Here is a 15,426-nt window from a genome sequence, read left to right as displayed (position 1 = left end):
AGAGGGATGGAGAGAGAGGGAATGAGAGAGAGGACTAGCTCATCTTTGCATAGAAAATATATAACCATATTACTGGTACATCCAATGAGTTCATATACAGTCTATGAACAACCTGTTTATATATAGTATTTTTATATATGTATATGTATTTATATATGTGCAACCTGTGCAGGTCACCAGAGTCACGTCCAGAGTGTCAATCAACCAAAACTCAGCTCAGTCAACCTGCAGGGGAAAAAGCTAACATACATGTAACATGTAAACAGAAAGGCCACAGACAAGGATTCAAACCCACGGAGCGGGTTCCCCCTGGTGCAGGGATATACTAATATTAAAGAGTGAAGGTTAAAAGTTGTTCCTGCAGTGTCGTCATTTTGATGTTTTATAAATGTTTGTTTTAATGTTCTCCGTGTGAGTGTCATGCAGGTGTTGTGTTATTTGAACATGTGACCCTCGTCACTGTCATATATCTTTAAAGCTTGATAGCTGAAGAGTTTCCACACTAGATAAGATGGAGTTTAATGATCCCTGCGGGGAAATTAAAGAGTGTAAACGGATCAAATATAGCTGAGTCAGCTGAGTCAGCATTCTCCCAATATGTGCTGAATAATAAAAAAACATGACAGATACACAGTTTTGGATTATAAGGAAGACACAGTCTTAAAGCAGTTACATGACCGAATCCAAATCCAATCCTGGCCGGGGCTCATTTTAAACCACAAGATGGCGCCACTCACTCACACACTGGATCAGGCGGCGTCCGCTGTACAAAATAAAAGTATGAAATATACATTTAAAACGTGAATCTTACCCTCACCTACTTGTTCCAAGTGAAGTGAGCACGACTCTGCATTAAGAGGAGACGTGTCTTTACATGACAGGGATCTCATTAAATGGAGATTATTTGTTTACCAGCAGCGAGTTACCAACATGAACAGGATCCCAGTGAATTGCTCGAGGATTATGATGGGAGGGATAATGGCATTGGACAGGATGTGGTTTCATTATACTGCAGTTCTTTTAAACTGGGATTAAAGACTTTCTGCTGGGATGCTCAGGTAAACACTTTATCGTTTATTGAATCATATTTGTTGTGTGATCTTCCTGAATTAAAACGTCTCTTTCTCTCATAGATCTCATGACATTTTTAAGACATCACCACCTTCCAGGGAGTTAAAGAGACAAACTGTCCTAAACAATTGCAAGGATTCAGGTATTTTGAAGCTTTATGGGACTAAAGATCAAAGTGCTTTCACCTCGGCTCCAAACTGTCTGCTTGGTGGACGTCATTGTCCCTCCTGTAAGGATGCTTGATGAATCAGGACGTTTCATCCTGTTTTAAAGCATTAAATGACAAATTAAAACCAAACTTACAATAAAAATGTATACTTGTACTTGCGTCTGTGTGATAAGAACAACTTAAAGTGACGAAATCATTCTTTGAGAAAAATGTAATCGACGTGTACTTTGACTTTTTAGCTTAGATGAGGTGCGATTTCTTTTTACATACTGCTGCCAGCCACCGGGGGGCGGTCAAGAGGCTTTGGAGAATCTATGTGCGAAACTAACAAATCACAGCTATGTTCAAACGAATGAAGAGAGTCAGAGCCCAGAGATATGTTTCTAAGAAAATGTCCAATTTGACCTGTGTTGATTATCCTCTAATAGTATTTTCTCTGATAGTGATGAAAAACACCTGAACCTGCAGCTGTAGACCTGAGCAGACTAGATGGAGCCGGGTTTACTTCTTTACTTCAAACAAAACTAAAATCTAAATGCAGAAACTAAAAAAATCTGACAATGGATGTTGAACTAAACCGTCTTTATGCGATAAACCCCCCCGCTGCCACTTTCTCACTGCAGCTCAGAACAGAGTCTGAAACCCCTCAGTGAATCCTGTTTGACTGAAACCTTTCACATCTTGCAGGGCAACCACTCGTGAGCAGGAAGGAGGACGCTCAGAGCCCGAGGCAGCAGCAACAGCCCATCATGGTTGAGTGGGGAGAAAAAACACCATGTGCATCTCGATAAAAGAGCAGGACCGGACTCTTTTCAGAGCCCTTTAGCTTTGCAACCACTGAGCACTCATGTAAGAAAAATAAATTCCCTGCAAGGTCTTGTGTGGGGGCCACAGAAATGTTCTATCTCAGGCTTTAGTGGATTGGTTTTGTGTTGTTGACGTCCTCCTCCGTCCTCGGCGACAGGAGCTGGAGCTGGCAGGGTTCATTTTAAAACCACCTCAGCCATCAACTCACACCTTGTTCTTCCCTCTCTCACCTCCTGCTAATGGACGCGGACTTTCGCAGCCGCTCACGAGCTGTCAGAGTTCAGAGCGGCTAAAGTTCGTCAGTTCAGTCTTTAGCTGAGAGACGGTTAAGCAACGTATGTAAACGCTCCCTGGCTGCGTGAATGATGGATGAGACGGCTTTCATTGACATGTCTGACTGTGGTGGAGGGAGCTCTTCCTCTTCTGTGGAGCAGACGTGGAAGTGGGACAGAGTTTATCAGCCTCAGGGCAGCCGGGGCACTTTTATGCCAGAATTATGTTTATGTGACCTAGTGAAGCAGAATGTGTGAAGCATCACGGCTCCATTGAACAACACCGCAGAACAGACTTTGTTAGTACACACGGTTATCATGGATGTTACCACAACACAACTATGAGAACATGATGATAGTTCCATCATTTAGACAAAAGATCAAAAGGAGAAAGAAAGAAACCAGAGTAGCATCATCGATAACATCAATAATCAAATCCTGACATTTTTTCCAAGATTTAGAAAAAGAAAAGAATTCAAATTAAACAATCATTCCCGTCTGTCATCAGCAGTGCTCCAGAGCAATTCTGCTTTCATTTCATTTCAAATAATAAAGATTTTCATAATAAGACACATTACAGAGGGAAACTGTGATTCATGCTCAGCCTCTCTTACTGTAATTCGGCCTCCTCAGAAGCAGCTTGAAGCTTTGTAGGCAAACATGGAGCTCTGTTCTCTGCTGTTTTACGTTCTTTGAACCTCCCTGAAGCATCCAGGTCAACACAGGAGAGAAAAGACTCAGATCTTTTATGAGACAGTCGAGGTGTTTCTCTTTCAAACTCAGCCTCAGCTCTGCTGCGAGGAGACGGCTGACTTGTCACAAATCGCTCTGGGTGATGGAAATCTGTCTCGACCTCGAGCTCACCCTGTGTCGACTGTTCTGAAAGTGTGAATGATCCGGGTCCTGGATGGTCACACACCATCGGGGTCAAAGGTCACATATCTACTCCGGCTTTAACCTAGAAGTGCAATCAACTGTGGTCAATGACAATAAAGACTCTATCTATCTATCTAGCTCTCTATCTATCTCTCTATCTATCTATCTATCTTTCTATCTATATATCGATCTATCTATCTATCTATCTATCTATCTATCTATCTATCTATCTGTATATCTATCTATCTGTCTATCTATCTATCTATCTGTATATCTATCTATCTGTCTATCTATCTATCTATCTATCTATCTATCTATCTATCTATCTATCTATCTATCTATCTATCTATCTATCTATCTATCTATCTATCTATCTATCTATCTATCTATCTATCTATCTATCTATCTATCTATCTATCTATCTATCTATCTATCTATCTATCTTATCTATCTATCTATCTATCTATATACCTATCTATCTATCTATCTATCTATCTATCTATCTATCTATCTATCTATCTATCTATCTATCTATCTATCTATCTATCTACCTACCTATCTATCTATCCATCTATCTATCTATCTATCTATCTATCTATCTATCTATCTATCTATCTATCTATCTATCTATCTATCTATCTATCTATCTTATCTATCTATCTATCTATCTATATACCTATCTATCTATCTATCTATCTATCTATCTATCTATCTATCTATCTATCTATCTAAGAATCCAGTTGCATCTCCAGAATAAACCAATGACCAGTTTAAGAATCTCTATCTTTCTCCTGCAGGTCTCTGAGCTGCGACTGAGCTCATCTTGAATTCTACATTTCTCCTGCCCGTCTATAGAGCTGTAAACGGTCTGGTTATTATTAGCCGGATTCAGACACACGTCCTTTTGACACAGTCCTTTCAAGGATTAAGTCAAAAGCTGGCGAAGCTGCTTTTTACCCCTGCAGCTGCTGGAATTGACAGATGACATGAGACATCTTTTTCTTTAAGCCTTTGGGTTTTATTTTGATTATATCTTATTTTTTGTGGGTATTTGACTGTCAGCGTTACTCGTCTCATCTTTATGAACTACTACTCTTGTGCTTTTTCATATGAAGCTATATCTGCTGTGTATGACTGTTCATCTCTTCTCTTCTCCTCTCTTCTCTTCTCATCTCATCTCATCTCATCTCATCTCATCTCATCTCATCTCTTATCATTTCATCTCATTTCATCTCTTCTCCTCTCCTCTCCTCTCTTCTCATTTCATCTCATCTCATCTTTTCTCATTTCATCTCTTCTCCTCTCTTCTCATCTCATCTCATCTCATCTCATCTCATCTCATCTCATCTCATCTCATCTCATCTCTTCTCTTCTCTTCTCTTCTCATCTCATCTCATCTTTTCTCATTTCCTCTCTTCTCATTTCATCTCATTTCCCCTCTTCTCCTCTCATCTCATCTCATCTCATCTCTTCTTTTCTCATTTCATCTCTTCTCCTCTCTTCTCTTCTCTTCTCATTTCATCTCATCTCTTCTCTTCTCTTCTCTTCTCTTCTCATTTCATCTCATCTCTTCTCTTCTCTTCTCTTCTCTTCTCTTCTCATTTCATCTCATCTCATCTCATCTCTTCTCTTCTCATTTCATCTCATCTCTTCTCTTCTCTTCTCTTCTCTTCTCATTTCATCTCATCTCATCTCATCTCATCTCTTCTCTTCTCATTTCATCTCTTCTCCTCTCTTCTCATCTCATCTCATCTCATCTCATCTCATCTCATCTCATCTCATCTCATCTCTTCTCTTCTCATTTCATCTCATCTTATCTCATCTCTTTTTTATCTAATCCCTCTTCTCATCTATTCTAATCTTCTTTCATCTCATCTCATCTCATCTCATCTCATATCATGAAGTTTAACAGCGGCCTGTGGCCTAGTGGTTAGAGTAGTGGCTCTCCAACAAGAAGGTTGCTGGTTCTACAGTTAATCTTTTCTTTGCGTCGCTCAGCGTCGTTGACTTCCTGTTTGTTCTCTGAAAGGTCATCAGCACGTTGTCGACAGCAGGACGCCGCCTCTATCTTTAATTAATTGGGAGAGAACATGGAGGGCAGAAAATTTGTGATAATTAATTTGATGGATTTGCCAAGTGAATGGTCTGAATGAGGCTGCGTCACATTCCTCTATAATGAAGAACTCTAGAAACACAGTCAATGAAAATCCAAGCTACTCAAGGGCAGACGTTTGCAAACATGGTTTATTGTCAATGAATAAATTATGTGCCGGAGCACAATCGCACTGAAGAGCTTCGGAGGCTTGTGTTTTTTCCTCTTCAACCTGTAACCTTTCTTTTCTCTAAAATGTCAAATCTGCCGGGGCGTCTGAGCCACGGGCGGCCGCTGCTTTACTGGGAAACACACAGAAGACTGAACGCTGGTTTCTTTTCACGACCACTGAAAGGTTAGACTGCAAACGCAGGTCATGTGACATGGTGGTGGCGGTGGCGGCGTTGGAGGCGGTGATGCGTCCGACCATCTGCTCAGACACGGCTGTTTCTGATCCGAGAAATATTATCACTGTTTTTTTATGTATCTACCAAAACGCCTTTCATAATTTTCCCTGTTTAAAATTTGAATAAGCTGCTTTAGTTATTCTTAAGGATACAAAATGATCAAACGTTATAATAATGACTCAGAGAGGTTTCATTACTGTACTTTTATGTTTGTAGGAAAGCTTTACCTTCTTTTAACCTTTAATTGAATCCATTTGACATATGATAGATTGTTTATAACTTTAAATCACATTATATCATAAATAACACAACCATTATATGTGCACAAATATGGAATATGAATACAAAGACATTAAATGACAATGTTATAAAAGGCAGATATTTATAAAGTAGTAATTACAAAATAAGTATTTAATTGGAAAAACACCCAAGAATGCGATCACATCTGTTAACAACTACATTACCGTCAGTTATAAATAATTTATAGTTGTGAGGTACTTTAGCCCTTTAGCAGCTGCATCATTAAAGTAATGTAATGCATCAATAATTAAAATCTAATTATATGATATATACCACTCTGGAATGGCCCAGGCGGCAATATGAGTACTTCTACTCTTAGTGCTTAAAGTATTTTTTCATGTTAATGCTTTTGTAGTTTTACGTGTGAATAATGTAAAGAAGGATTTCATGTAAACTAAGTAAACTAAAGTAAACACCATGCACCTGAAGTGACTCTGCATGGTGACGTGCTTTATTCAAACTGCAGGAGAATGGAGTGAGAAATATTGACCTGATTTTACCCCGTGACTTCCTGAGTGAGCTGCTTTCCACTGAAATATGATGATTGACTTGACCTGAAATGTGCAGCTGGATTAGTCGTGAATTTAATACAGTGAAACGATGTCTGTGTTTCACGTCGTCTGTCATATCACAGCCTCCTGAATTACATGGAGAGATTTGATTTGTTCATGATTTATCCCTGATTAAGGTAGTGTTTTCATAGCTTTTGAAAAAACTATAAGAACAGAGCAGACCTTAATGGAGAATGGTTTAATATCCACATTACGCATCACACATACACAATCACAACAAACCCTCTGATCCTCGAGTGTTCTGGATATTTACATTTGACTCATCTCTGTACAAACCTCTAATAAAGGTGATCTACGACAGTGCAAATATTCAAAGTAGATTCTCTACAGTAGAAACATCTGTTACATCAAAACATGAGAGTGTACAAGTTCATTTTACATCTAATCAACCTCACGACAGCAAACAGGCCACTACAGCCTTTCAACGAGGGTCTGCACTGTAGGTCAACAAACTAGAAACCGGCTGAGAAGTTGAGGTCTTCTAACAAAAGACACTTTCACGTCTGACTCTCTACTACAGCATCTTCTCCTCTCTCTCCCACGGGACCGGGTCCTGCTCCTCCTCGACGTGCGTATTCCTGCGCCCCGTCCAGAAGTGCTCCACGTCCGGGAAGGTCTTGTCCTGCTCGCCGGGGACCGCGTTGGCGACGGCGTTGGCTCCCGACTCCGCTCCGTTCCCCTCCGTTTTTGGACACCTGTTGATCCTGGGGATGTTCCTGGAGCTTCTGCAGGTGGCGACGAACCAGATGGTGACCAATCCTTCGCGCACATCGTCGTACATGGTCATTAAGATCACCGGAGAGAAGGAGCTGCATGCGTAAAGGAGCACTTGCGCAAAGATGATAAAACCCACAGGAGGTTTGTTGTAGCCCAGCCTCGTCCAGGTGAACGTCCCCCACTCCGGCAGCAGCATGAGCCCGAGTGCGCCGCTCAGACACAGTAAAACCAGGGTGACCTTGCTCTGCTGCCGCGGGCTGGGTGCGTGGTTCACCGCAGCGTGCAGAGTTTTGGTGTAGTAGGCAAGCGTAAAGATGACCGGCACCAAAAAGGTCACCGTTGGATAAATCTTATAGAACAAACTCATGAAGTCAGACGCGCACGCTGGCGTTACGGTGACACAGATGGTGTCGCGGCCATACGGCTGCAAAGACGCAAAGAGCATCTGCGGAATCGGAACCATCATGGCCACGATCCAGATACACGCCAGGGCTCCGTGGATCCACGTCGGTCCGTGCGGGGGCCCCGTGGCGGCGCAGGGGACCAGCGTGTGCTTGGCTCTGGTGGAGACCGCGAGGATCAAAGTTTTGGCGACCACGCACGAGTGCTGGAACCAGTCGGTGGTGCTGCACACGAAGCTCCCCAGGGTCCAGGTCTGCTTGTAGTAGGTGACGGCGCGCACCGGGGCGCACAGCAGCAGGATCACCAAGTCCGTGGAGGCCAAGGAGGCGAGGAGCGCCTTCACCTCTGAGCCTCTTCCGTTCCTGAAGTCTCGGATGAAAATCAGCAGCACGAGCAGATTCCCAACAGCCCCGGACACACAGATCCCGATCAGCAGGACCGGCACGGCTGTTCTGGTGTCCTCCCCCTGCAGAAGTTGCACTCCTCCAACGAAATCAAACGAGGAGACGTTTGCTGCTCGATTAGAATCCATGTCTGAAAAGTTCCAACTCCTCGAAGTGAAAAAATGTTTGGGATAAAATCAAATGAAAAAGTCTGTTGTCTATCTTTGTTCCACTTTGTGTGTTTTTTCTTCTGTAAAGTCCCGGAGATGGAGACACGACGGAGGAGCTGTCCAGCGCGTCTCGGTGCTGAAGCGCATCTAATGGGGTCGCGAGCGTTTCAGCAAGTGTGTGCGCAGACCGGCAGGTAGGCTATTTCAAGTGCTGCCATTTAGCATCGTCAACCACTCACGTCATGTTGTCAGAGAGCACGGCTCCGGGCTGAAGCCAGCCCAAATGTGAGCGCAGCGGGACGTGATTTACATTCAGCAGCTCAGAGGGAATCAGGGGCGGCTGCTGCGTCGAGTCAGAGGGGACCGGAGTTTACTGACGCTTCTTTTCTTTTAGTCATCTCTTTAGATCCCAAAACGATGACTTCAATATGGAAAAACCAGCAACAGATGGCGCGTGGTGCCGCCATAAGCAATGTTTAAATAATAATCACACCACAAGAACTGGAGTATGGCTGGAAGGCATGCAACTGCTCAATGGGGACAGAAACCAATTACTTTGATTATTATGATTCTTTATTTCATCCTCATCTGTTTATACTACTTATACTACTTAAAAAATGATTAGTATGGTTGTAATTGATGCCAACATTTCCCCCAGATTTGCAATCTTACAGACATTTTTAAAAACATGTTGAATTTTGTGTATCCTTCACACAACATCCATTATGGTCAAACTTAGTATCTAAGGTACAGCACAGTACTTTTATAGTGTATTCAAGTTTAAAAAGTGTTTTGAAATATATTCAAAGTGAGTAAGTGTCTTAATTCACTGCCTGCAGATGACCAGAAGCACATCATAGCTACTTGAGTAGGTTTATATAACTGGAGTCTGTTTATGGACTTTTCCGTACCCTTCTTTGTGCATCTGCAACAATTATGTTTCCCTGTTTATCGTTATTCTACTTGAGACTTTATTTGAAAGTAAAACCAAACAGTGAGCATTTATAAATGAGATAATGAGATAAGATGCAGTTTACAGCTGATTTATTAACAGTAAGTAGAGATGTAAGCTGATCTGATCGAGCCTGATCCTCTTGATGTCATCAGGATCATGCATATGATAGTATTTATTCACCGTCAATTAAACCATTAGTTACAATTTATAAACGTTATAAAATTCACCTCATTAGAAGGAAACACCTGAAGTAAATGTGTTGTAGCATGGACCATGTATTGGTGTATCACATGTTTATTTAACATGTTCTGTATTTTGGAAATAACATATTGGGCCACAAATAAACTTGAATTAACCATATTGTGTTTTATTTTACTGGGCGTATTCAAAAACCAGTTAATTTATTCAGATATGAACAAACAAAACAAGACTTAATTTCACGCCACTTATCCGGCTGAAGCCGTGATCCTGATGCCAGAGAGCCGACTGCACCGCGGAGCGAACAGTGTTTACTCGACTTGAAGAGCATCCGGATGGTGAAGGGGAGGAAGGGGAGGGGGGGGGGGTGGAGGGGGCGGTGATGGTGATAATGCAAATGTTGTCACCTCCTCCAAGAGGGTTGGTTGCTAGGAGACCGGTAGCACCATCGCAGTATGGGGTTGGGGAGACGTGAGGCGTCATGGAGGAGCGAGAGATACGGATGGAGAGAGTGGGTTTAAAGTGACTCTGGAGCTCCAGATCTAATGAATGAGGAGCCGCGACCTCGGTGTGATTTCAGAGGTAGAGAAAGACTCCGGTGGTATTTAGAGGGATGAAAGCACGAGCGGGGGGGCTGCCCTCGCAGTGTGCAGCAATCAGGGATAATTGATGTGTCGTGGACTGTGCACGGCTAAGAATACGAGCAGTTCCCTCTGATTCCCCTACAGGAGAACCACCAGAGCAACATGATTAAAAACAATATAAACCTGCAGTTCCTGTCATAGATGTACTTTTGACTTATAAGGTTCTAAGCGGAAGAGACCTGCATGTTGCATCATGATATATCAAAAAGTACAAACTGTAAACGATAATCAGCTGGGAGGTGAACTGCTTCATAGGCTGAGGGGAAAGTCATAATAAGTGTCGGGCGGTTGAAAGTCCGGCCTGATGATGGTGCTGTTCAAAGGTTTGATCAAAGTCTGTAGGGTTGATCCTCTGGGGACCACAAATGTCTGGTTAACATTCTATCACAATCCAAACAATATGGCTTGTAGTAAATTGATCAATAGATGAGGGAATCTAAATGAATCCTTCAATGCACAATGTTGCTGTTGTTGTAAGTTTGGTTCCAGTCACTTAAGAGAAGTTTACCTGTAGTGAGGTCATAAATGTGTCAGACTCTTATCAACAGGATTTATTGTGCCGAGCATAGAACTTAATTCTAAAAAGATGAGGACAACACTTCCTTGGAATCAACAAAACTTCATGTTTGAGCAGCTAACATGGCTGTGAACTATTAGTCCTTATATGGATGAATGGAATGAGTAGCTGTGCATTGAGAAACTCTTCAAATCATGTGAGGGGGAGCCAACGTGACTTGGAGAAGGTCTTCTCCTCCGGAGGTGTTTTCATTCTGTCTATCACAAGCTCTGTTTACCTCTAAAAGCTGCTTCGATGATCTGTTATCTTCTTCCACCAGTCATCTTGAACCTGAACTGTTTCTCAGCCGGGGTTTTCTGAGGATGAAGGAGTCTGAAGTCCTCGGGGCTCTTTCATCCCAGACCAGCTGAGACACAAGATCTAATGTCCGTATGGTTTTCTTTTTTCCTCCCTGCCTCCACCGGCCACTCCGGTCTACGCTGCATTGTATGAGAGTTAGATCCCCCCCCCCCAAGGCTTCTGCCGAGCCAGCGACACACAGAGTAGCAGTAAAGAAAGACGGAGAGAAGGGTCAGAGGAGGTTTTAGTACCGAAACAAAAAACCCAAAGACTAACTGAGCTCCAGTAATGTTCCCTCTGGAGACGTCCCGGAGTAGAAACAAAGCAGAAGTGGTTTTTCCACCACGGGGACGTCTGGCCTTACAAGCCGAGCTTGCCAGGACAAATGTCCGTCTCCCGATCCCTTGATGTGGAAAAGCTTTTTGCAGAATCAAAGAGAAAAGCAAACGCTGCTGTTTTGTAATAAGCGTCATTCACAGGGATCAAAGTTGAGAACAGGGGACGAGGTTTCCTCAGGTGACCGCCGGCATGAGTCACCGGCTCCTCCATATTGATGTTAGTTCTCACAAGTGGAGAAGCGATTAGCAATCGGCTGTTGATGTGGCGACCCGGCCTTCACATGGAGAGTGACTCCTTTCAAGTCCCCCCCTGCCCCCTGCCCCCCCATCCCCCTGCCCCCGCCCCCCCCGCCCGCCAAATGGAGAGTGACTGCCGCTCCTGTAGTTGACGAGATTGACAGTTGCCAGGACAACCTGTGGATGGAGGGCACTTGACTCCGAGACAGTCGAGATGGATTTCACCTCCTCCACGGTTTTAATTTCCCTGCGTGTGTGAATGAACGTGTTGTCGGTTTGTGACGAGCTGCAGGGAAACGTTAATATCTTCATCACTGTGTGTGTTCATTTGATTCAGGCATCACGCAAAGGGAGAAATGAGTCCCTTCAGCTAAAGGGCAGACTCCCCCGCCTGCAGAATAGCAAATAATTAATGTCAGGCCTTTTTTTCTCCGCCTTATACAGTGTGAGTGTGTGTGTGTGTGTGTGTGTGTGTGTTTGTGTGTGTGTGTGTGGGAGGGGGAGCTGGTTAATACGAAGGCTTTATATTTTCCCTCTCTAATCACAAAAACAAAGACATAAACAAAGACAGGTGAATGGGAATGTGGTATCAACACTTATAGATTATAGGTTATGGGTTTAGTGGATATCGTTCCAGCTTTGTAATGATTACTGGTGTAACGCTGCGTTTTTTTAGCAGATGAATGTGAGCTCTGTGGTGCAGCCCGCTGTGCCCCCCTGCCGCCTGCTGTCACCACTGATCCAGGCTTGGACAGTGACGTCTTAATACACGTCACATTTAATAAAAGCTTTTTGAGCAGCAAACACAAGGAATCCAGTTATTTTTCCAAAAATATCCAGAGCAATGTGACAAACTTCACAGACACAGACGACAGATGAGGCTATTTTGATATTTTATTCTTGTTGTGTTTTGCTTTCAATTGACATTTATTTATTTTCTTCAGTTGCTCTTCTGAATAATATTTTACACGTAAAGATTATGACATCAGTCGTGTGATATGTGATGGGTTTAAATAACCTCAGATATTTGGAACAGTTCAATTAATTGAATGAGTTAAACTCCCCTTCATAATTAAACAATAAGAACAAGTTTAAATCTATATTACAGGTGTAAGTCGAACTAGACGTTAAAATATTGTTGTAATAGTCAAATAAGAAAATAAATAACAACATAACACAGACAAAACAGTGACTTTTTCGTATTTTTACATCATGGTACAGAAGTAAAGTCATTAGAGCGACATTAATGAAAAATAATACAACACTGAGAAAGGAACATTTCTGCTCATGGAGAGTTCAAGTATGACATAAAAATAATGTTTGATTTACATAATAAAAGGTAAAGAATCTCAGCAGAGACTTTTAAGATGCTGGTAAATGAGTTGATTTTATAATGGAGACTTTCAGGGTGACAGATCATGGCAGTCAGGACGCTGAGTGGTTCACTGGGCTTCAGACCTGATCTATAGAGCTACTGATAGAAGAGCGCCACCATGTGACGGAAACCCTTCACCACAGCATCCCAGCTCTTTCCTCTGAATATTTCATCACTTCAAATTTGACATGAGGTGAAAAAAAAACACGATGCACAGCAGCATGTAAAAGTTCGATGTTTGGATTCATTTACAGGGCATCTGATTTTCCTTTTTGATTTCAAAACATCTTCTTTTTAATCCCATAATATGACAATTTGAGCAATATTGCACAACAATGCAAAAACTAAATCATGAACAGACATATAACCCACAATTTGATGTGTTGTCTGCTGGTAAATAAGCTTTTCTTTGTATGATTAGATAATTTTATTATGTTCAGCTAATTAGAACTGAGATTAATCCAGTGTTTGAGTTTCAAAGGTTCTTTCTTTGCTTTAGAAACAACAATTAACAAAATCCACAGGATCTCACCTCCTGTTAAACAGGATGTTGTTGCAGTACCAACATCTCACCAGTAGGAGGCGACACATGACGTATTGTGTGACCGAGGCCAAAGCATTTCCGCCTTTCAGCCACTAGATGGAGACCTTCTCTCACAAGTGGATTTGAAAACAGTCGCTTGACACAAGCAACGCAGGAGGACACAGGAATTTGAATTTGAATTGTATTGAACCGACGATTTTACCACAACCAGTTTAATGCACTGAACTGGTTTCAATGGGAAAAATGTAGTTTACAAAAGCATTACTAAGAGATTGTGTTTTGACATCAGCAATCACCTTCGCTTGACCCTCAATCCCCCATAATGCAACGTGGCATCCCTACAGAAAGTGAGCTCATATGTAAACCAACAAGAACAAGGTCAATAATAAACAGGAGGAGGACGGTGTCTCTTTCTAACAACACAGATCTAATACTGAGATTTAATCTGACGCACAGTTAAGTTATTGAATTTATCTCCCGTACTGACTCACAGTATTCGTATATCTTCATCTTTGCCGCTTACGGCTGCTGAAGGTTTGATAGTGTGGCTGTTGCTGAGGAGGCAAAGGCCGGGTCGTCCATTAACCAGAAGGTCAGTGGTTCCATCCCGTCAGTGTGCCAAAGTGTCGCTGGGCAAGATGCTAAAAACTGCTCCTGACATCTGACAGTGTGTGAACATGGTGTGTGAACTGTGAACTGTACTGTGAAATGCTTTGAGTGGTCGATAAGACTAGAAGAGCCCCATCCATCATCCATGTTTTTAGGTTGAATATGAAGTTATTTGTTGCATATTTTTACACTTTGTTAAGCCGTTGACTTTATGGTGTGATATGCACCCGTACATGATCTTGAATTACCCACATTTACAATCTCCACGTCTCAAGAAGTTGATAAAACCCTAAAAGCTCCACCAGGTGTTGGTGTGACTTCGTCTGGTTCCTTCATTTTTCTGAAAATAGATACTGCCTCTTGGATTTAGTGTCATAAACATTCATCTCAACTGGCAGCTTGTTGCACATTCGACCAATCAGAGGCCAGAGCTACTCACAGTCATTATTAGTCCTAATTAATCCTCTGCAATTAAGCTATAGAGCTGCTCGACCGTAGAAACACACACAAGTGTTTCATGGCTGCAACTGCACCAAGAAAAATAGAATCAGTCAATCCTGGTTTGTGGTAGAAAGGAGGAAAAAAACGATGATCATCTAAATCTTTGTTATTGTCAATAAATAAAAAAACGATATACGTGTCTACGAACATGAGCCCCCCCCCCCGTGACCCTAAACACCAGATGTGTACGAACCCACAGCTGTAAATATTCCACAACAAAATCACAATACACTGATTGACAGACATTAAAGTACTAGTGTATATGTGTGTATGTACCTGATTTGAAAGTATTCTGTGTTTCACTTGAATCAGAGTGTGACAGAACAAAAAAAAGAATCAAATATAATTAGTACAAATGTGTCTTTCATGGTATTTTAGGAAACTGGTGAAAGAGAAGAAAAGCAGCAGACACACACACACACACACACACACACACACACACACACACGGTCGAACTGATTAAAGTTTCAGTTTTAATGCACACAATAAGAAACCAAATGTGTTTTGTTTATGTGCCTGTGCTGAGGGGGGGGAGGGGGGGGGGCTGTTTTCTATTTAATCTAGATGACTTGTATGTTCTCGCCTTTATGCACACAAGGCCCCGCTAATCTTGTTCTCCATCGGCCCCTGTGCATAATGAAAAGGGGCTTATCGCGATGCTGGCCCCGGGGTGACGTCGACTTTCTCCATTTCCGCCGAGAATAAGGTGAACGCCACTTAAACCACGTGACCGGCGGAAATCTCCCGGGACCCATAGGTGCCATCGCCGCCTGGAATGGGAACAATAACTCGGAGAGAATAAAAAATGAAGAGTTCAATTGGGAAGCGATTAAAATGAATAGAAGCTTTGACTAGATAAGAGACATACCATTTCCTCATCTATTTAACATTCATTGAATTGAATAATCCGGTCTTATTATCGTAAATAGTC

General features: G+C 42.2%; 1 protein-coding gene across 1 annotated transcript; it reads right to left on the bottom strand.

The window, feature by feature from the left end:
* Positions 1 to 6,315: 6,315 nt before the first annotated feature.
* Positions 6,316 to 8,529, bottom strand: LOC133962204 (G-protein coupled receptor 151). The gene has a single exon (XM_062397696.1). It carries the CDS (start codon positions 8,215 to 8,217, stop codon positions 7,081 to 7,083), a length of 1,137 nt encoding a protein of 378 aa, XP_062253680.1. The 5' UTR covers positions 8,218 to 8,529; the 3' UTR covers positions 6,316 to 7,080.
* Between the last annotated feature and the right edge of the window lie 6,897 nt (positions 8,530 to 15,426).

This window comes from Platichthys flesus, chromosome 10, assembly GCF_949316205.1.
Source record: "Platichthys flesus chromosome 10, fPlaFle2.1, whole genome shotgun sequence".
Lineage (NCBI taxonomy): Eukaryota > Metazoa > Chordata > Actinopteri > Pleuronectiformes > Pleuronectidae > Platichthys > Platichthys flesus.
This window is presented reverse-complemented; position numbering and strand designations above follow the sequence as displayed.